Genomic DNA, 22,364 nt, shown 5'->3' with positions numbered 1-22,364 from the left:
TTTGCTTGCTCCCCCTGCTGTTAAAACCTGGCTACGCCACTGGCACTTCGCCTGAGTTTGGTTGAAGAGTGATTAATTGTTTTTCTAAAAAAATGCTTAAAACGTAGAAGCTAATTTCTCCCATCATCCTCTACACCCATCGGAGAAGTGGGTCTACGAATGAAGCACTGGGCTTCATTTAGTGCTATAGTATGTGACTGGCGATTGATGGCGTCAACGTTGATCTGCAGTTTGGGTCTAGGAAAAGCATGGTCTTTCTCAAGGGAAAAATAAATGGAGAACATATCCTGATGTTAAGCTGTGATTTTCCAAAGAGCCTAAATGGGCCCTTAATGACTAAAACAAACATGCTCATATTTAGTCTGGGCTGCAAAATCCATAATTTAAGTATTGAAATAGAAGTGGCCTGGTTATCAGATGTGTTGAGTGCTCCAAGCTCACGTTAAAGTCAATGGGAGGGTGAGATGCAATCAGGACACTTGCTGAGGCCCTTAATATGGATTTAGGGGCCTAGTTCTAGGCACCTCAGTTTCATAAGCTTGGCTTTGAACTACAAATAATCTTTTAATGGGAGATCACTAAAAAGTAGGAGACTTATGAAAGAGAAGGAGGCTATAAATTGGAGACTGTGTTTTTTGCTTTGCAGTTAGCACATGCAAAGGAATGTTCTAAGGTCAGCAGGCATCTGTGGGGCTGAAATGAAAGGAACTGACCAGGAAGAAGGAGATAACATATGACAAGTCCTGTGGCACCTTATAGACTAACATCTCACCCTCCCATTGACTTTAATGTGAGCTTGGTGCACTCAACACATCTGATAACCAGGCCACTTCTATTTCAATACTTAAATTATGGATTTTGGAGCCCAGACTAAATATGAGCATGCTCCAAAACAGACGTTTTGGAGCCTGAGCTTTCGTGGGTGAAGACCCACTTCGTCGGATGCATGTACAGATCCAGACTAACACGGCTACCCCTCTGATACATAACATATGACCTATTTTGTCTCATAAGGTCTTCCGTGTGGAATAGCTTTCTGAGGATTGCATTTATTTGCTGTTCGTCTATTTGGGAATTGAGAGCATACAAACAACAGGTAGCTCCTCACTTAGGGGAAGTAAGCAAAACTGCAGAGAGAGAGAGGAAAATGCCTGCATGCAACATGTGCTTCTCTGACAGATTTTCCACATCCTTTGAGGGAACTTCCAGGGAATCGGAGACATGCAGTCTTCCAACTGTCCAAATAAAAGCGACGTCTCCCAGTAGCATCTATGGCAGTTTGTCTTGAGACTTTTCCCAGTGTCAACAGATTTAAGGGCCGACTCCAACCAATATCCCAGATAACAACAGGGCGTATTTCAGTTTTGCTATAATTACTTGTGGACATTTCTCCAGACAGTACATGTCATAGGGTCTCACCCCCACTTTGAGCTTTTGGGTTCAAAGATGGGGACCCGCATGTATTCTCCCCCCACCCTAACCCTTAGGGTAGGTTTCCTTTTCGCTGCCACCACTCGATTGATTCGGTGAATCGAGACACCCCTCTGTTCCCCCCTCCTCCTTCCAGAGACTTTCCTGGGGAAGCACAGATCAAATCACAGAGGGAGAAAGATTCCTTTCACTTCCCTCTCCCTTCCCTGCTTTCTCTGCTTGGAGACAACCCTTGTCTCCACAGAGTGGCGCCTAGCTTCCTTCCCCTGAATCCACAGGTAAGGAACTTAACCAAGTCCTGAACTTAAAAGAGTTTATTAAAAGAATAAAAGAAAGAAGAGAAAAAAATACACAATCTCTATGAATCCAAGATAGACATTCATAGGGTCTAATCTTATTAATCTCTGGAGAAATTTCTCCCTTTTCCTCAGTACAAACAATACAGGCAAAATTACGAATAATCAATACAAACACACAGAATTGCAGACACAGGATTCTTATATGAAATTACCCAGTACTTCTAATACTCACTAGCTTGAATAGAAGAAATTAGTTCAGAAAGATGCGCAGACTTGATTAAGCGTCTGTGCTGGTGTAGTTTCAGACGGCTAAGAACACAGAACAAAAGAACACAGAGACCCAAGTTCCCGCTCTCTGGGATTTTCAAATTCTCTTCCCTGATTGGTCCTTTGGTCAGGTGTTTCACCAGGTCTGGGTTAACCCTTTACAGGTAGAACTTAACCCTTAACTAACTACTTATGACAAGTACAGTTTAGTTATAGTTATTTAGGCTACCTCAAACACTATCAGCTAGGTCTGGGATTCCCAGCTCATCTGAGCTAGTGCACTCAAATGAATAGCATCACAGCAGTAGCATGGGAAGCAGCAGCCCAGGTTAGTACAAATCTGCCTAAACCCTGTGGGTCCGTACTCAGGGGGGCTGGCCCCTGCCGCCGCTGCCCCTGACTACACTGCTGTTTTTAGCGTGAGAGCTAGCACGAGTATGTCTCCAGGAGCTGGAGATTACCTCTCTATGCTGCGTGTAGATGTTGCCCTGTCACAGAAGTATGCACTCATGTTCCTTGTCCGTATTTATGCAGAGAAGGTTAGACTCCAAAGATAAACTGAAGTCTGTTTCTTTGATCTTGCTCTGTCCTAACAATAGGCTCAGCACAGCAGAAACACACAGGGTATTTTCTCTCTTCCTGACACAAATCAAGTGCAGTTTGCTCATGCTGTGAAATATATTAAGTTCACAGAGTTTTAACAAAGGTTACCAAACCACAAAATCCTGCTGCGAATCAAACTACTTTCAGATGTCCTTTTAATTATATTAAATGAAAGTTTGGGCCGCTTTGATGCTTATGGGCAAACATCTAGATCTCTTGAAAAGCTGCTAAAAGTACTCCCTGTTGCTATAGTTAATATACTGCATTGTATGCACACTGCTAGCCAATTTATTCCAGCCACTTTAACAAGGATATCCAACCTGACAGGCCACATAGAACAGCATCAGGAGTCAAGCAAAGCACAAATCACGAGAGGACTCCAAAAGTTGTTTCACACACGCACCACAGAGCTCTTTGTCATACAGCCAATTAAGTGACCAAATAAGGAACTTGAGAATCCTCATTAATTTGCTTCTCACTCTATAAATGGAGGTTAAAATCTCTCTTGTCACGTGCACTGCAAGTACACAAGTAAATGTGGCATAATTCAATTTACATTCTGTCATGAAGGGGCAAGATTCTTCTTCGGTTTAGACACAAGCAGGCATCAATAAGAAGTGGGACAGGCAGGATTAAGCCATTTTAGATATCAACAGACTAATCCCAGACATATCTTTTATCTGCCAAGAGATATTAGGTTTTCAAAAAAGACCTCTTCCTTTACTCAGTCGTGAACTTAATGCCTTGGATCCGCTGAGAAAAGTTGATCATTTTCGCTTACTACAATGATTCAGACTGCTGATATCTTCAGGGAGAAACACACGAGAGTGATACCTGAGGATCAGAACTAAAAGGACCGCTTTGATCAAAACAATAGCAATCTTCACAGACTGCAGATGACAAGAACTGAAAGTACACAGGCCACAATCTTAGCAATGAAGTTATTCGCTTCATGGAAGATCCTGTGTTCTTTACTGCATGGGTAGTACCTTCAGAACACTTCCACGATCGTCGCTGGTAAGGTAAAGGTAAAAGCCTCATCCAGCTTCTAACGGGTAAGAAAATGGCACTTGCAGGAGTGAAAAGCAGTTATAGTTTTGGGGTGTGGCAACAGTATGGTTCTGACTTAGAATAACAGAAGGAGACTCTTCCAGACACGCTGAGGGTATGTCTTAGGGTGACCAGATGAGAGGGAGAAAATATCGGGACGCATTGGGATGGCGGGGAGGTCCGCCAGCGGAGCTAAAAAAAAAGCTGAGTGCTGCCGGCGGAGCAGCAATAAATAAATAAATAAATAAAAAAGGTGAGTGCTGTGGCAGAACGAAATATTGGGACAAATTGCGTCCCGACCAAAGATTGGTTGGGACGCGGGACAAAGACCTAAATATCGGGACGGTCCTGATTTTATCGGGACGTCTGGTCACCCTAGTATGTCTGCACAGCAGATAGGTGGTGTAATTCCCAGCTCTGGTATACACACACATTATCTCTGCTCAAGCTCGCACCTAAAAACACCTGTGTGGCTACAGTGGCACAGACTAGTCGCCAGAGTACAATCCTGCCCGAGCCCTGGGTACGGCCTTGGGTGGCTAGCTGGAGGCACTGCCCATGCTGCTAGACTGAGCGGAGCCAACGTGCGTACATCCACCCGAGCTGGGAATTCCACCTCCCTGCTGCTGTGCAGATGGACCCTAAGTAAAGAGTGGAGTGCTGGCCAAATCCTGGTCATCTGCAGAAGGAAAATGTCTCAGCTAGACCTAGACAAATACTGTGAAGGCTGGTTTTTCCCACCCAGATTAAAACCATTTGCTTTGGCCATTGTGTTCACTTTCTATAAATGTTAAAGCAGTTAGGATTCACTGGCAAAAGCACTTGCGGGAGGCTAAGGTGACACTCTCTCCTTTCAGCATTTTCCCTCCTAGTGGTTAATTTTACACATGAAGGGATCGCTGTGTGGCACGATACAGAGTCGAGGCTATGCACACTGTTCACCAGAGCTGTGGCACAAACTACACAAGCAAGACAAGGATCCGATCTCAGGCCCACACATGCAATTGAAACCTTGACTACACACCCACAATATGGAGGTATCAGGTGCTACCTGAATTCCTTGTGCAGACCACTCATATTGCCAGTAGCCGTGCAGGGAAGGTGAGAACAGGCCAAGCCGAGCCAGGATTCTGCCTCCTGCACAGGTAGGCAAGGGAGGGCACTGGCTAGCCGCAACTGGGAAGTGATTTGCCCCAGGGATAGGGCTGAGCAAGACCACATACAGCCTGGAGCAAAAGGGGGATGAATGAGAGACCCCATTGAAACTCTCAGCGTCACAATCCAGTCCCTGGCTGTTCCTGGGGCAGCACATCTACAGGCTCCGTTACTCGGCATATGCAGCAAGGCTCCCATTGACCCTGATTTCAAACTCGGCGCACAGCCAATAGCGCTTGCAGGAGACCAATTGTTTTTTAACGTATCTAAAGTGCTTATATGGCCCCCTTTACTGTAGTAACTGAATACCTGTAGCCTTTAGTGTATTTATGTCACCACGTCCACGAGAGACAGGGATGATAATAATCATTCCCGATTGTATAGATGGGGAACTCAGGCGCACAGAGGGTAAGGCCCAGATCCTCTCAGGTATCGAGATGCCTAATGTCCATTGATCTCAATGGAAGTTAGGAGCCTAAAAAACTTTCAGGATCCAAGTTTAACTGACTGGCCCAAGATCGCACAGGAAGCCGGTGGGGGAAGAGGGAACTGAATGCAGCTCTTGCAAGTCCTAGGCTCACTAAGCCATTGGACTATCCCTTGTGCATGCGCATAAATTTTGTGGCCAAGAAAGGCAAAGGTTTATTTTTTTCTAAGCTTTCCTAGCCCTGCTTATCTGCTTCTTGTCCCTGATGGATTCTCTCCCAGCCTAGTCTCCTGACTCGAGGAGTTACACGCATCCAGCCCCGCAGTAGAAACAATGCCATAAGCCGGCTAAGGAGATCCATCACAACCAATGAACTCAGGTCAAATGTCAAATATTGAATATCAAATACTTGAAGCAAGCTGCTCACAATCAATCCAGAGCATGAAAGAAGAAAGGGGTGGGAAACAACCCTCCATAAAACCGAGTAAGTATGAATTCTGAACAAATTATGTGCATTATTCACTGTGAATCACACTCTCTACTCTAGTCTCCATCATGATGACTCCTTCTGCAGCACATCTGAAATAGGTTGCCAAGAGGAGTGAATGATAAAGAGGTTGGGTTTGAGAAACTATGGGATGTTTTCTTACATTGTACGCTTTTGGAGGGCATGGATCATCTTTCTGTTCCGTGTCTGTACAGCACCTAGCACAATGGGGTCCTGATTCATGACAGGGGCTCCTAAGTGTACAAATTAATAATAGCAATGATGATGATGATGATGATGATGAATAGAAGTGGACATACAGTTCAACATCAGCTAATGAGAATGAATTATGTCCTGGAAGTTTTCGGTGTTCACAAGATGATTTCAGACCATTTTACAAGCAGGAGTAATAAAAATACAGCCTTGTTCCGCATACAGAACTTTCATCTCATCTTCAACTGGTACATGGTTATCTTCTACATGGAACTATCTCCCCTGATAACAAGTGATCCCCATCAAGTAAGTCTCCTTTGGTGGATTAGGCCTCTCTCACTGCATGTAATTATTATGCAATAGAATTCTGAGTGACAGTTTCTCTTATATCAGTTCTGACTTCCAAATCCGTGGGCAGCTGTCTATTCACCTATGACATTTGTTGTGTCAATGCTGATGCCTTGAGTTGCCACTACAGTAGAGTGGAGGATTTGGATGGGTTGTGATTTTTGTTTTCTTCTTTTTGAAAGAAGAAAAAAAGACCAGTTACCACATCAACTTCTGAAAGGAGGCAAAGCAGCAAACTCTACTTACAGTAAAGATCACAGGGTTTGACATTTTTCAAACAAATTATCAGATCAATATTAGTTTTCACTATACTACTATCTAAAGCAGGGGTGGGCAAACTTTTTGGTCCAAGGGCCACATCTGGGTGGGGAAATTGCACGCAGGGCCATGAATGTAGGGCTGGGGCAGGGGTTGGGGTGCAGAAGGGAGTGCGGGGTGTGGGATGGGGTGCAGTGTCCAGGAAGGGGCTCAGGGCAGGGGTGCAGGAGGGGTGTGGCGGGGGCTCAGGGCAGGGGGTTGAGGTGCAGGAGGAGTGCGGCAGGGGGCTCAGGGCAGGTCGTTGAGGTGCGGGGTGCAGGAGGGGTTTGGGGTGCGGGATCCGGCCTGGCCCTGCTTACCTGGAGCGGCTTCGGGGTGGCAGCAGCGTGGGCCCCGAAGCAGCCGGCACTACGTCCCTGTGGCCCCTGGAGTGGGGGGGTGGAAGAGGGTTGCACGTGCTGCCCTCGCCTGTGGGTACCTCCCCTGTAGCTCCCATTGGCTGTGGTTTCCCGTTCCTGGCCAATGGGAGCTGCGGGGGGAGGTACCCACAGGCAAGGCCAACATGCAGAGCCCTCTCCCCCGCAGGGAGCAGGGACATGGTGCCGGCTGCTTCTGGGAGCAGCTCAGGGCCCACGGCGCCATGGGGATGGCAATCCCACGGGCCGGATCCAAAGCCCTGATGGGCCATATCCGGCCCACGGGCCGTAGTTTGCCCACCCCTGATCTAAAGGGATGGGCTAATAATCTCACAAACATATTTGCAGATACATTTATTTGAAGAACTCTGCAATATATTTGAATCCATATTTGATATGGTTTATTTTTTAATTATACATACATCTTTGCTCAAGACCAGCATCAGCTTCAAGTATTGGCTATACAGAGTTACCCATCACTAAAGGTCTATAAAAATTATTTATTTATGTCCTCCATGATGAGGAAACCACCAAAACTCTAATCAATTTATCCATCCATCCCAAATTAAACCTCCTAAAATACCAGTTATTTTCATTGCTGGCTCTGCATTTACTGGACATCCTTCATATCAACTTCCTATTGCGTTTGTCCCTTGTTTAGAGAGATCAATAGTAAAAGGTACATTTTCAAAACTGTGCACAGAAACTTAACTACAAGGTTCCAATTCATGGCAATATTCATCTCTGTAACAAAATCATGTTACAAGGGTGGAATCCTGATTCTCCTGAAGTCAATGGCAAAACTCCCACTGACTTCAACGAGGCCAGAATTTCACCCCTCGACTCTAAGGGTACGTTTACACTGGAGCTGGAGGTGGAATTATCAACGTCGGCAGACATACTTGTGTTAGCTTTGATCAAGCTAGTGTGCTAAAAATAGCAATGGAGAACTCAGGTGTATCGAGGGTAAGTGCAGACACAGTGGTAAGACAGTTAGCCATGATCCTGTCTGAGACCCTAGATATATACTTGGGGTGGCTAGGCCCATCCTGCCTCCCATGACTCCATGGCTTCCCTGCTATTTTTAGCATGCTAGTTCAATCTTCTAGGGTGAGCTGGAAATTATACCTCCAGGTCCAGCGTGGACATTACCTAAGATTGACTCAGGGGCTGCAAAGGGTCTAATGAACTGCCACGGCCAGCCTACAGATTTCTCTGAATTATTGGCTGGAAGAGCGAATTTTCTGGAATCCTCTTTAATTTCTACTGATCATATTCTCTTCCCTGTGCATGGCAGCCACACTTTTCGGCGACTACAATTACATTAATTTCTAAGGGAAAATGTATTGTTTGAAGACTATATTGATGCCAAACACTCTGCAACATAGCACATAAAGGCGTGACAAGGTACATTCTTTTATGTTAACATATTCAAAGTACAGACTATATCAGAGATGGACAAGAACAATTAGGTCATCCATTCCATTCTGCATCCCATGGTTGTTCTCTTCAGAAGGTTTATTAGAGCTTTGTACAATGTAAGGGCTTGTCTACAGGGGGACACTCAGGATAGTTAATCCAAATTAACTCAATATGCAAGGTTAAAGTAGATTAGTTAAACAACACCAAGATCCTGTGTGGATGCTCTTATTCAGAATTAAAGTAACATTAATTCAATTTAGTTTAATTCACCTTGGAAGGCAATCCTTAACCTTTAAACACACGAATAGCCCCACTGAGTTAAAGGGAAATACTTACATGCTTAAAGTTAAGCATATGCTTAAGTCTTCCCACATTTCTTTAAAAGTATGTTAAATACACTATACATTATTGGCCAAAGGAAAAAATAAAATAAAAAATATAAGAGTTTGGTTTTTCTTTTTTACACAGCAAAATCTCGAAGACAGCGAAGAAGAAGAAGAAGAGAAATGGGTTTGGCTGCTCTCTCTGAAACGTTAAGAGTACTCAGCCTTGAGTACTGAGGAATGGAAAACATTTACTTCTCTTTACTGATGAAAGCAAATCAGTGGACCAGGACAGTTAGCTAGGGGGAAGGCTAGATACAACTCTCACACACCTCACACACCTCAGGATATCCATATCCAAAGGGATCAGACTGGGTAATGAAGAAGAATGCAGTTTTATACACATTTTACAAACATAGAAATCCAAGCACTCTCACCCCAGGTGCTAGAGCAGGGATTCTCAAACTGGGGGTCGGGACCCCTCAGGGGGTCACAAGGTTATTACATGGGGGGTCATGAGCTGTCAGCATCCACCCCAAACCCCGCTTTGCCTCCAGCATTTATAATGGTGTGAAATATATTAAAAAGTGTTCTTAATTTATAAAGGGGGGTCGCACTCAAGGGCTTGCTATGTGAAAGGGGTCACCAGTACAAAAGTTTGAGAACCACTGTGCACTGGCAAAGTAAAGCATATCATAGCACAAGTTGTCATGGTTTGTAGGTGCACAGATGTGCAGAGGGGACCTTAAACATAAATGTGTGTTTTGTTTTAATGTACATATAAATAATGGCAAATCCTGCATTACTGCAACATTAAGACTGCAAAATTAAACGCATAAAAATCAGGAGATAAAAAAAATGTTCCTTATTGCAAAGTTAACTCATTCACATTGCACATACTGCTTTATAAGATTCACTGGATCTATAGTCAAGGTAACAGGACAAATTGCACTATCATTCTGATCCTGCAAAGACTCTGAGTAATAATAGTAATACCTAGTGCTTTTCATCAGTAGATTTCAAAGCTCTTTACATCCCCATTTTACAGATGGAGAAACTGAAGCACATAGCGAGGGAGTGACTTACCCAACGTCTCCCAGCAGGCTCGTGGTAGAGCCAGGAATGGAAGCCCAGTCCAGTGCTCTATCCACAAATAACTAGGACAACTAGCAGTGCCTAAAGTTAAGCTGGCGTGTAAGTCTTTGCAGAGTCAGGGCCACAGCTTGCAACTGGTCATCACTTTATGACAAATGTCCCCTTTCATCTGAAGTTTTCCAAGATTGTTCACAGCCACCAGGTGGATTTGGGGGAAAGTTTGAAGAAAACTCTGTCCTTATTTCTGAGTTACCTGAGGAGGGTAAAATATAACTATTCCACTTTAAAAGAGAACTCTAAAGATTGGGCGGGGGGGCGGTTGTATACGGAAACTCCAGGTTAGCTGAACTCCCAAGGCACAATTTGGCATATTCTCTGTGCAGACTCCTACTAAAGTCCATGGACACTCTACATGAGGAGGATTTACAGGGATGTGTCCCAAAAAATTGAAACTTCACCTGTGGCAAATCCTCCATGACAAATAGGTGCTGTGAGAGTTGGACAAAAATATTTTAAAATTAAGAAATGATAGAATCATAGAAGTGTAGGACTGGAAAGGACCTCAAGAGGTCACCTTGGCCAGTCCCCTGCACTCAAGGCAAGGCTAAGTATTATCTAGACCGTCCCTGACAGGTGTTAGTCTAACCTGCTCTGAAAAATCTCCCCATGACGAAGATTCTACAACATCCATATGCAATTTGTTCCAGTGATTAACTACCCTGACAGAAGTTTTTCCTAATGTCCAACCTAAACCTCCCTTGCTGCAATTTAAGCCCATTGCTTCTTGTCCTATTCTCAGAGGTTAACAAGAACAATGTTTCACCCTCCTCTTTGTAACAACCTTTTATGTACTTGAAAACTGTTTTCAGGTCCCCTCTCAGTCTTCTCTTCTCCAGACTAAACAAACCCATTTTTGTCATGTTTTCTAGTCCTTTTATAATTGTTGTTGCCCTCCTCTGGGATCTCTCCAATTTTTCCACATTTTCCTGAAATATGGACCCCGGAACTGGACACAGAACTCCAACTGAGGCCTAATCAGCATGGAGTGGAGCGGAAGAATTACTTCCAGTGTCTTGTTTACAACATTCCTGCTAATACATCCCAGAATGATGTTTGCTTTTTTTTGCAACAGTGTTGCACTGCTGACTCATATTTAGCTTGTGATCCTTATTAAGGAATAACGCCAGTGGGTGTAGCCCCTCCCCCAGGGCGTGGCTTCAGCCCTCCTTCTTTTTCTCTTCTGGGTATTTGCTCTTACCAATACTTGGAGCAGCTCAATTTAAGCAGGCACATTTCACAGAGGGAGTTGTTTCTGAATTGCCTGCTGCACTAGACAGCTGCACTCCATCTCAGGGCACACCACCTCACCTGTGCCATCTGCTTTGGCCAGTTGCCAGGCACGGAGCTGGGTTTGGAGGAGTCTGGGAGATTTAGGAGGTGGGGGTGTGGCTTAGTTATAAACATTTGGTAATTATTAGTTAACCGTAACCCTTTCTTTCCTCAGCTCCCATCTTCCTGTTCTCAGTAAATCCCCAATCCCTTATACTGGGGTTAAGTTTATTTACTTGTATGGCCCTGGGGACTGGACTATACACGCCGTGCCAGCTTGCAGTATTAGCATTGACTTTCTCAAGGGAGCCCACCCCTGGGTATCTGGCTTAGTGAGAATCCCCTGAGTGGAGGCACCGGGTGCCAGAAAGGAACACAAGTCCCGAACCTTGAGAGGAGAGGGGAGAAGCTGCTCCAAGTATTGGCAAAAGCAAATGTCCGGAAGAGAAAAAGGGGGTGGGCTTAAGCCACACCAAGGGGGACAGGCTACCCCCACACGGCATTATTCCTTAATGAGGATAAGCCACATGTGACATTCAGTTGTTTTTGAGTGACCAATATGCACAGAAGCTTTACCTTTCTTTTCTAAAGTAAAAATACATGTGCACAGCCAAAGCAGGGACTGCTCCACGGGGAAGAGGAGCTAAAATGGGACCCAGTTGCAGCCACCCCTCTCCCAAATCCCACCCCCAACCCAGATTTGTGTAAAGTAGACTCCTCCCCTGCACTCTGGGGGCACCAGGAACCAGGTGGCGCTTCACCGCCACCTCTCCATCTCATTATTCATGGTGCTGGTGTGCTCCACCCCTACCCCTACCTTGTGTTTCTCTTGTCTATGTATATCGTAAGCTGTTCAGGGAAGGGACAATCACCTACCCTGAGTTTATGCAGCACCTCGCACAATGGGGTGCAAGTCTTGGCTGGCCCTTAGGTACTATAGTAATAAACATGATTAATAAATAACAACAATACTAATAATAATATATACAAAAAACTGCCTTCCCCATTTGGATAACTCAAAAAATGGCTGAAATAATTTTCTCCAATCTTTCCCCCAATTTTCTAGTGGGTTTCTGCCCCAACCATTCTTGAAAGTTGTAAGCAATGGAAAGCGGAATTATAATGTTATCCTGTAGCCTTAACTAGAGAATTTGCTGCCCCAAAGGCTAGAGTGATCAGATACACAGACACAAGAACAGCACCAGACATTCAGTCAAACAACTTGACAGATTTATAAAAACACTAGAAATACCTGGACATAGGCCCTGCAAGAGCGCTCCCTTTTCTGAAGCTGAATCCATAAAGACAGCAGATTAAAGACGGAATAGAAAAAACAAGTTAGTGACAGAAGAAAACAAGGGAAAAAAATAAAGAAAACATCTACACAAAAACTATCATTTCTGTTGATAAGTTTCGAGGAGAACATGCAAGCTAAGCAGCAGTGGAATGCTGTAAGTACTGGCTCTAGAAACAGTTGGTTAGTTCTTTTCAGGAAAGCACAGACTGGAAACTGCCACAGCAGCTGTTAGTTATGGCAGCAGACCTCCAGGCAAACTGTAACTATTCTGTAAGCTAAATTTAACTTGCAATTTTGAAATCATACATTGCACATCATGTCAGACAATGTCAGAGATTTCGAGCCTTATTCTTATTTGCACAAGACTCCTTTACATTGCTCTGGCAGTGTAAAGGTCCGTTAAAGAGGTGTCAATTACAGTTAAATGAGAATCAGGCTGAATATTTCAGGCTATTTTATCTTTGGGCTTGCCTACACAGTGCTGGGTGTTGTGAGTTAACCGGGCCATGAAGCTGCTGCTGGCACACACTAAAATCTCCCTAGTGTATGTTAACATAGTTAAAATGTTAACAAAAGAAAATGATGCCCCACTATCACCCCAGTTCATTTCAATTCATCTTACATCAACTTGTATGAAAAAAAATAAGAACCCAGTTTTCTGGCCAAGTACTGAGCGAAGTCCTTTCTGTGGACTTACACATTTCTCCTACAGATTAACCGAATATTTGATGGCTGTTGCTTGCTTTCTTTTGCTCTCTCTGACTAAACAGAACAAAACACAAAGTCTTTGCTAATTACTTTTTCTTTTCTTTTCGGTGCATTATCCTTGATCAGCAAAGGGGATAATGGAGCAGTGACTCTACTGCCTATTGTTTGCCTAATACTACTTCCAGCTTTAAGCCAGGCATTCTTAAATGAACACAGAGCAGTTGCTCCTCTAAAGAATTAGGTGGGGAATGAGAGCAAGTAAATTACTGAGCCTGTCATTTGGCTCACTGACTCGTTTCACTGATTTGCAGGACTCCACACACTCCAGAATTTTAATGTGCAGCACAATTGATTTGTACTAGTTGACTATGGAAACCCGAGGGGGGAAAACTGCTAGAGGGGACCACAGGAAGGCAAGGCAGAGTGAGAAACACTGTTATGTTCTTTCCCTCCTCTCGCTACAACCACATTTTCATAGAAATGGAGAAATGTCAGAAGGTGAAGTAGACAAGCATTAAAAACATATGTTTTGCAAAGCAAAGGTGACTGGATGCTGTATGTAGCTAAGCAATATTCAAAGTAGCCAGCAAATTAGAATCATGTAACCAGTTAGTATGTGACAGTAATTGCCAGTTTTACCCAATGTCAGATATCAACATAATTTCATATCTAAAAGCTTTGCAATAGGTCTGCAATACACATTGTTATGTCCCTGTATCAGTTAATGCCTGCACTGTTATAGGAGAGCGTGAAGCAATATTAATTAATAGCATCAAGTTAACCCAGCCAACAGCACATGCAAAGCACAGGATGCACAGGACTCTAACTCCTAGAGTTGTTTTTATGTTTAAATATAACAATCCAAAAGATCCTTTGTGCTTAAAACAGCATAAACCAACAATAATAAATTTGCTTTTCATAGAATTATTTGGGTTTGCATCCCAAAATACAGTAAGCACAGAAAATATCTGGTGTATCTGTGATTCCCCATCCCATCCCCCTCCATCTCCCCACCCACACTCAATCTAACCTTGGAACCAAGTTCTGCTTGTAGTTACACAGATGTCTCTGCCATTAAAGCCAATGGTGTCACTCGAAGCAGAATTTGGTACTTTGTTTTAAGAATACAGTCTACATAACTGTGAACGTCAATCTGAGGGATCTATTCTTTGTCTTAAGGGCCAATGCAAGGTCTATATCAGGGTTTCTCAAACTGGGGTCGCCGCTTGTGTAGGGAAAGCCCCTGGCGGGCCGGGCCAGTGTGTTTACCTGCCCCGTCCACAGGTCCGGCCGATTGTGGCTCCCACTGGCCGCGGATCACTGCTCCAGACCAATGGGAGCTGCTGGAAGCGGTTTGGGCCGAGGGACGTGCTGGCCGCCGCTTCCAGCAGCTCCCATTGGCCCAGAGCAGTGATCCACGGCCAGTGGGAGCCGCGATTTGCTGGACCTGCAGACGGGGCAGGTAAACACACTGGCCCGGCCTGCCAGGGGCTTTCCCTACACAAGAGGCGACCTCTGTTTGAGAAACTCTGGTCTATATGAACCACCACTTTAATTCCATATAGGGCCTATTTGGTGGGCTAAACTGATACTTAAGTGATGTGTAAGCCCTGGGCTGACATTTTACACAGGAGTAGATTTCACCTTAAAGGAGCAAATGTATTTGTATAAACTCCACAGCTAAGAATTCAACTATCAACCCTTCCCGATTTTTAACATTTAAATTGCCATCTACACCCAGCTCCCAAGATAACAATATTTTCCATCTAGACGTCACAGGAACTACACAGTAATCATATAATACAAAAGGTAGCCCTGGAAAAAGTTATACATAAAAAGAACTGTCTAATGTTAAGTTACCTTGCCAGGTTGTGCTATTTTAAATAAAAGTGTTTTACTAATTCACATTCACTTTGCCATTTCAAATACCTTTCCCCTCCTCCCATCAATGTAAATTCATTGGCTAGGATTTTTATAAACCCGGATCCCTCATTTTGTGGTTTAGAGTGCGAGGGTCATTTCACAAGTGGATTCAGCAATAGACTCACTGGGCAAAATTCCGCTACCAGTCACATAGGTGTAAATCCAGAGTATTTCCAATTGCCTCAACAGAGTTTCTCTCGAGTTGCACTCATGCATGGTAGATGGGAACAAAATCAGCCTCCTGGAGTTTATACTGCTAAGCATTTGAGTACAGACATTTTCCAACATTAGCAGCACACTTGGCATTAACAACTGTTCCACAACTCGACAGACTAAAAATACATCTCAAATGAAAACGGCCATGTGCTCCCATCTACTTAGAAAGAATCACATCCCAACACTGGCAATAGTGAGGCCTTCTAACAGCTCTCTGGAGAAAGCACAACTGTTGCTTACCCTCCTCATCGCTCCCAAGGCCTTCGCTTCTTACCTTGTTTAAACTGCGCGCAGCACTGTCTTTCCCACCTGGAGTCAGGTTTCGGAGCTGCACATCCAGCAAGCCCACCAGTTGGTCCATGGCTCGGACTGAATATGTAATGTCTCCAGCATTCAAGTGATTTTTCGTCTGCTCCGCAAGCTCTCTGGCAATGTTGGCAGCTGTCTCCCCGGACTTCAGCTAGGAGTTGAAGGACAGGAGAAAACGGAAAGATGTTTCACTGTTCCTGGCTAAGTGGTAAAAAGCGTAGAAGGAAAAGGATCCTATTTTCTCCTTTTAGATGCATGCATAAGGATCATTGTACCATCAGCCTGGAACTTTGCTGTGAATGTAAATATCTTCAATTACCCCTAAGTTTTAATCTGACTCAGTTTGCAAGTATGCTGACCTATATTACTCATTGTCTTGTGAAAGACAGCCGTGTGTCAGAGTGAGCAAAGCAGAAGAATTAAAAGGTGATGCAAATGATTAACAATTTTATGCATTTTTCCCTGCAGCAATGCAACAACTTTGTATTTTATTTTAAGCATTCTGCAGTCCCTCCTACACACAGAAAGTTAAGACAGCAAACTGTTTTGCAAAATGAAGGTTCAAGCAGGAAACACACCACAAGAGATTTCATGATTTAAAATCAGTGGAGCTGAATCTGATTAAACACACACTGCTTTCCTGCCAGTGTGACTACATTGACTTCAGTGGAGTAACTTCCCAATTTCCACCAGTGTAGTGAGATCAGAATCAGGCCCTATAACTGCACAGTACTGGAATCTGTGGGCACGGTATTCCTTTGTACTGTAAATTTGCCAGCAATTATTGTAACAAAAATAAAGATGTGGAGGTGGGAAAGTAGGTGCAGCTGCCTTAAATGGAATTACACAATGGAATTCCTGTTTTCTTCAGCCATACGGTAACATCTCAATACCTATCCTAGCACAATCAACATGTAAATATGCATGGGCTTATCATCAAACTAACAGTATCTCTCAAACCCAGCAGATTACTTGATGATGAAGAAAGAAGTTACATTTCAGCTACTGGTCTCCACAGCAAAACTGACGTCTCATAAAAAGGAACAAAATGAGACTGCTAGAGACCACATTAACTAGGAAACAAACAGCAATTTTCATAACTTTGATTTAATAAGTAGAAGCGTATTCAGCCATTCAAGGCACTGCTGAAAAGAAGAGCTGTTTAATACATTGCTGCAATTTGGGAGCCATATTAAACAGCGGGAGTGCTTCACCTCAATCACTTTATTGTTTAATCTTAAAGCTTGAATTTAAAGGCTTACTGCATCTTCTGACTGGCAGCATGAAAACACCCAAAGTCAATGGGGAAAGAGTGTCAACTTCAAACAAGGAACCAAGCTTTCCTGTGCCACCACAGAGGAGCCTCCAGTAGGGACCGGCAAATAGGCTATTTGGATTATATTGGAGTTTAGAGATGTTAATATCTGCATCATTAACAGACTCCTGAATCTCAATATCACCTAAACCAAACCTGAACCTGGCATTACCCTGGCACATCTGGTTCCTTTCTGGGCTTTCATCCTTACCTTGAGCTGTTTTACCTTGCTGGCTTTGTATTAGAGCTGAAGGGAAATTGTACAGAAGCGGGTATAACCGAAGTTACAAATTCCCTCCAGGGTGAAAGGGCCACTATCAAATTATCGTCCAATAGATAAAATCAGGTATTTCTCTTGTTCACCCATTTTGGGTGCCTATTTAAATGCTGGATTGTAGAAACATAGAAATAGCAGGTAGAGCTTGTCTCCATGTAAATCAATTAACTGTCTTATAAATGAATAACTACCATCAATTTAACAGCAACGACTGTCTGATTTAATGAAACCAGAGTGAAGCTGCTCATATACTCATCTTCAGGGAATTGAAGAGAGATATAAGGTGTTGTTCTTTCCATTATAGCAATGACAATTTATATTCAAGGATTAAATTATTTTAACCTTACTGTTCATGCATCTCATACCACCGAGACCAGATTCTACTTTTAAAAGGTGCCTGCCACTCTCTGCTCTGATGAGCAGCCAAAGAGCTCTGCATTCTAGTATGGTGGCTGACCTCCGGTCCTCTTCAGGTACTGCCAGAATGGCAGCAGCTACTCCACACATTCCTCCCTTTTGTTCTAAAACAATTCATTTTAAACTTTTTTCTTTCATTTCCTCTAATTCCTAAAATAGCTGGTGACCTTCAATGAGTCACTGAGGCTTATACAATTATTCTTCTGTGTGTGTGTGTGTGTGTGTGTGTGTGTGTGTGTGTGTGTGTGTGTGTGTGTGTGTGTGTGTGTGTGTGTGTGTGTGTGTGTGTGTGTGTGTGTGTGTGTGTGTGTGTGTGTGTGTGTGTGTGTGTGTGTGTGTGTGTGTGGGTGTGTGGGTGTGTGTGTGTGTGTGGGTGGGTGGGTGGGTGGGTGGGTGTGGGTGGTTCTAGGCCTCATGTGTTTGTATCCTTCCAGGTGCCACAGGTCATTGTGTTTAAAAGAGGTCTCCAGGTTGTAATGCAGATGAGTCCGCCAAATCCAAGAGTCCTCTTCCTTTGCAGTCAGCACTTGGTTTTATTCAGTTTCAGTGCATTGTCCCTAGCAACCTACGGAGTTTTATACAGGCCTGTCATTGGGTTCTTGTTCTGTGTTGTCCCAAATGATAAAAGCATCTATGCGGCCCAGGAACTGCTGCACCGTTCTATAGAATATAACAGAGGCTAAACAAACACCAAAATAGAGGCGTTGGAAATGGTGCCTGTCAAAAGACATTAAAATGCCTTCAAGAACTCTCTTGAGTTAGGAACATTTGCCAAAACTAATCTGATACATCCAGAAGGGTGAAGACTTTGACACCTGCCATTTCCCCCCAGATTTCACGTCTGGCTGGCATGTGATAGAGCTCCTGCCTCACGCTGGCATATTCAGTCCCAAAAGTTTTCTCCAACCACTGCCAGCAGAATGCACCCAGGTTCCTCCACTGTAAGTTGCTCCTCACAGCCATAGGAATGATGCTGGCTGCACAGACTTAAGGCCACTTGCCATGTTACTGTTAACGTCCCTAAATCCTTTAAGCATTTTTCCACTTAAGTTATAATGTTCTGAGTCAAGTCCTGTTATACAATAAACATCAGTCCCAATGGCTAGCCTGATTCCAGGCCCAAGATATGTGTTCCATCCCTTGTAACAATTTCAGCGTTTACTTCTCTGTTTGTCATATATCAGAGTGATATGGCATCTTCCTGCTGCAGAAACAGGGCAATGTGTGTTCTCAGGATATTTGCTTATTTCATGAATTGGCATCTCAGTCAGAATGTGTCACAGTCACACCGGTAACACCTTGATTTCAGTACCTGCGTCCACTTTATATGCAGTTTCCATCCCCTGGGCTTTAAGGGTAATAGGCCAGTCTTTGCCAATTGCGATTGCTATATGGAATCGCTGTACAGCATTTCACCACTGAGGTTATCAATGTATTCCTTCAAAGCATTTACCTTTTCCTTTTGCCTGCATGGGTTTGCAAATTGGTTGCACTCACAAATGCTGCACTTTTGGCCAGATGCTAGACAGTCTGTATGTGCATATTCACTTCTCCAGTTCCTACACAGATATCAGCCTGCCTTCTGGTTTTGTGTTCTTCCTTGTGCTGACTGCGACCCGTGGGTTTTCTTCTCATGTCCATCCTTTGTGCCCCTCTGAGCGATACCCTCATGTTGCTTCCTTGACTTTCCTTGTCATGGAAAGCTTAAGATTGCAGTTTGGCTTGTTCCATTGCTTCGCAGATTCGTATGGCTGTTTTTAGGGTTAGCTCACCGTCTCTCAGCAAACTTCCTTCCCCAAAGCTCACTGCCATCCTGTTTCTAATGGGGAAATATGTCAGTAGGGCCAAAAATAAATATTACACAAATGTCTCTTGAGCTTCCAGGCTATAAAACACTTCTCAACCACATCTTTGCTGTTATCGTTCTCATGCGGAAGAGGAGTCTTTTATGACTTACTTTCTTCCAGAGCACACAATAATCTTCAAGCGGTGCTAGGACTCTATCAAAATTAGAACCACACACAGGTAAGAACTTGAAACTATTACAACTACATAAGGGCTCTGCACCAGATGAAGTTAACATTAGGGTCACTTTCCTGGCATGACTCGGGTCTCCATTCACAAGGGTTAGATATAGTCAAAACCTGTCTTTAAAATGCTTCAGTGAATCCACCTCTGTTTACAACTGTAATCAGCAACTACATTATCTAATGATTACTTCACATATATCTAACAGCAGGGAAACCAGGGCTTGCACTTAGGTGCAGCCTCAAGCTATCTATTATGCTGAGCAGTCACAAAGTCCAGTTTCTACAGAAGACGATCATCTATTGACCACTACTGCCATCTCCCACCGCCTTGCACAATAACAATCAGAACAAACAAATAACTTAGCAAGACAAACACCGTTGATCAGAGGTGTCAAACACCTAGCCTGTTTGATACACGCATGTGTCCTACATGAGCTTTCATTTCAAATATGTTTCTAGCCCTCATGACCGTGAAGTTAACCTTCCAAAATAGAACCAAGGATTGTCTTCTTGGGTACCTCTACACAGCAAAGCAAAACCCATGGTACCGAGTCTCAGAGCCTAGGCCAACTGACTCGGACTTGCAGGGCTTAGACTGTGGGGATAAAAATCACGGCGTAGACATTCCCACTTTGGGGTGGAGGCCGGGCTCTGAGGCCCTTCCCCCTTGCTGGATTTGAGAGCCTGGGCTCCAGCCTGAGTGGAAACGTCTACACTGCTGATTTTAGTCTCATGAGCCCGAGTCAATCGACCCAGTCCCTGAGACTCGATCCCGCGGGTTTTTCTTTGCAGTGTAGACGTATCCCTTGAGTCTGCAGATAGTCAAGCAATAGCTGAGGGAATGCTGACACCCCCACTCCTTGTTCATATAACTGGAGTGTGTGTTGACTCTAAAACCTAATGACAACACTCTCCATGTTATCATTAACCATTTAATCGCCAATCATTTTATCAGCTGGCCAGGGGAACAGGCTGGGTGAGAAGCCCATGCAGGTGGGGACTGGGAGCAGTTGCAGGGAAGGAGATGCAGAGGGAGGAAAATTAAGAGAGCCAAACAAAGAGAGATGGGGGGTGGAGAGAGAGAGAAAGGAGGATGGAGAAAGGAGAGAGAGAGAGAGAAAGGGCAGAAATAGCTGTGGTCTTAAGGTGAGAATAGTTTCCCACTGAGCGAGGCTGAATAGGACATAACTCCTAATAATGAAGATGATAGTAAAGGTTTAGCCGGGATTTTCCAAACTAGGAACCTAAAGTTGAACTTGGAAATCTTCACTTAGGCTCCTAAGTCAGTAACAACATTCACAAAGTACTGAACATCCCACCACTCCCACCGACTTTATTCAGAGCCACTGGCTGCTCAGCACTTTGGCCAAGATGCCTGAACATGGACTTAAGAGCCAACTTCAGACTCCTCCATGGCTTTATTTACCACACTCAGGGATTTTCAAAAGTAGCTAAGGGATTAAAAGTTAGTATGACATGGGCTCCGCCATCACTTACGTGACTCTGAAAATCTCTCCAAGGGCCATGAGCTACTCTTTATCTTTGTGCAACCCCTTCTTGATACCTATGGGAGATCCTCTAAGGGTAGCAAAGGTGCCCAAGTTCAGACCTCAGCCCAGGGACCAGCTTACAAAATGGAATTTGGCCTTCTCCAAAAATGAGTTTCAACCCCCTGCATAGATAATGATAGATATAGTGTACCTATCCACCTACGTCTGTGTGTACACACACACAAACTGAGTGATAGACAGACAAATACCACAGACTGACAGACACTTTAGGCTGGCCAGAGGTGAAGAAACAATGACAAACATATTGAAATATTTTATGCAAAGAATTTCAGGAAATTTGTATAATTATGAAATGTATTCAGTACATTATATGACAAATAAAAATGCCTACACAGATAGACAGATTCCACCCACTGTGCTGTGAAGCTTGGCATTGCATCCCAATACCTGTATAACTAGCACACAATTTCACGTCCCACAATGCACCTTCCCACTACCGTAAGCATAGAGCCACATTCATTACAACGTGCACTCCTAGAATATCATCTTTAAAATTCAGGGGTCCATACGCATACTGGATAGCCATCTAATTCAAATTTGCACTTAACACTCATTATGCAACTGCTGTGCAGTAGCAATGGCACAGTTGAGAATTCCCAAATATCACCTGCTCATAGACTCTTTAGGGAAACATAATGGAATTTTGAAAGCTATGTTCCACAAACCAAAGGAAGAAAAAAAACCTTAAAGGGCGAGGTTTATTTTCCTAAAGAAAGGCAATTCTTGTATAAAATCCCTCTCTTATAGTCCTTATGCATTGTAAAACTCCCATTGGTATCAATAACTGAATAAGCACAAAGTAAAGACTACACAATTTGGCCCTGTGGAGCATGTCCCTTAACAGTGACCATGTCTCATCTAAGTAGCTTTCCCACTGTCCCTGTTAGGCTGACAAAACCATGTGTTTGGTTCTGTTTTTTGTAGATCCTGTGCCTGATACATTTGGGTCCTGATCCTGATTGGGGGCTTTAGGCGTGACCACGATACAAACATTACAAATGGGCCCAAGACTTGGAGAAGACAGAAACGGGAGCACAGAAAGATGGCTACTGTTTTCTGCCACCTCAGCCAAACAGCTGGTGGTAGAGGGAAAAGAGTGAGGGAAGCTGAGGAGGGAGAGATGGCTGAGCAAAGGGAACTCATTTTTCTCACCCCGTTAACAAATTCCTGCCACACAC

General features: G+C 43.8%; 1 protein-coding gene across 13 annotated transcripts in view; it reads right to left on the bottom strand.

Annotated features, from left to right (window-relative positions):
• ADGRL3 (adhesion G protein-coupled receptor L3) overlaps positions 1-22,364 on the bottom strand; it is an 834,374-nt gene that overhangs the window by 166,975 nt on the left and 645,035 nt on the right. For 10 of the 13 annotated variants that reach the window (XM_045018219.1, XM_045018220.1, XM_045018222.1 and 7 more), the window contains 2 exons: positions 15,542-15,727; positions 12,376-12,414 (listed from right to left, as the gene is read on the bottom strand). In XM_045018219.1, the coding sequence (XP_044874154.1) occupies positions 12,376-12,414; positions 15,542-15,727 (225 nt within the window). The remainder of the gene's footprint in view (positions 1-12,375; positions 12,415-15,541; positions 15,728-22,364) is intronic. The other 3 variants (XM_045018216.1, XM_045018217.1, XM_045018218.1) reach the window with 1 other exon arrangement.

The sequence above is a fragment of the Mauremys mutica genome, chromosome 5 (assembly GCF_020497125.1).
Source record: "Mauremys mutica isolate MM-2020 ecotype Southern chromosome 5, ASM2049712v1, whole genome shotgun sequence".
Lineage (NCBI taxonomy): Eukaryota > Metazoa > Chordata > Testudines > Geoemydidae > Mauremys > Mauremys mutica.
This window is presented reverse-complemented; position numbering and strand designations above follow the sequence as displayed.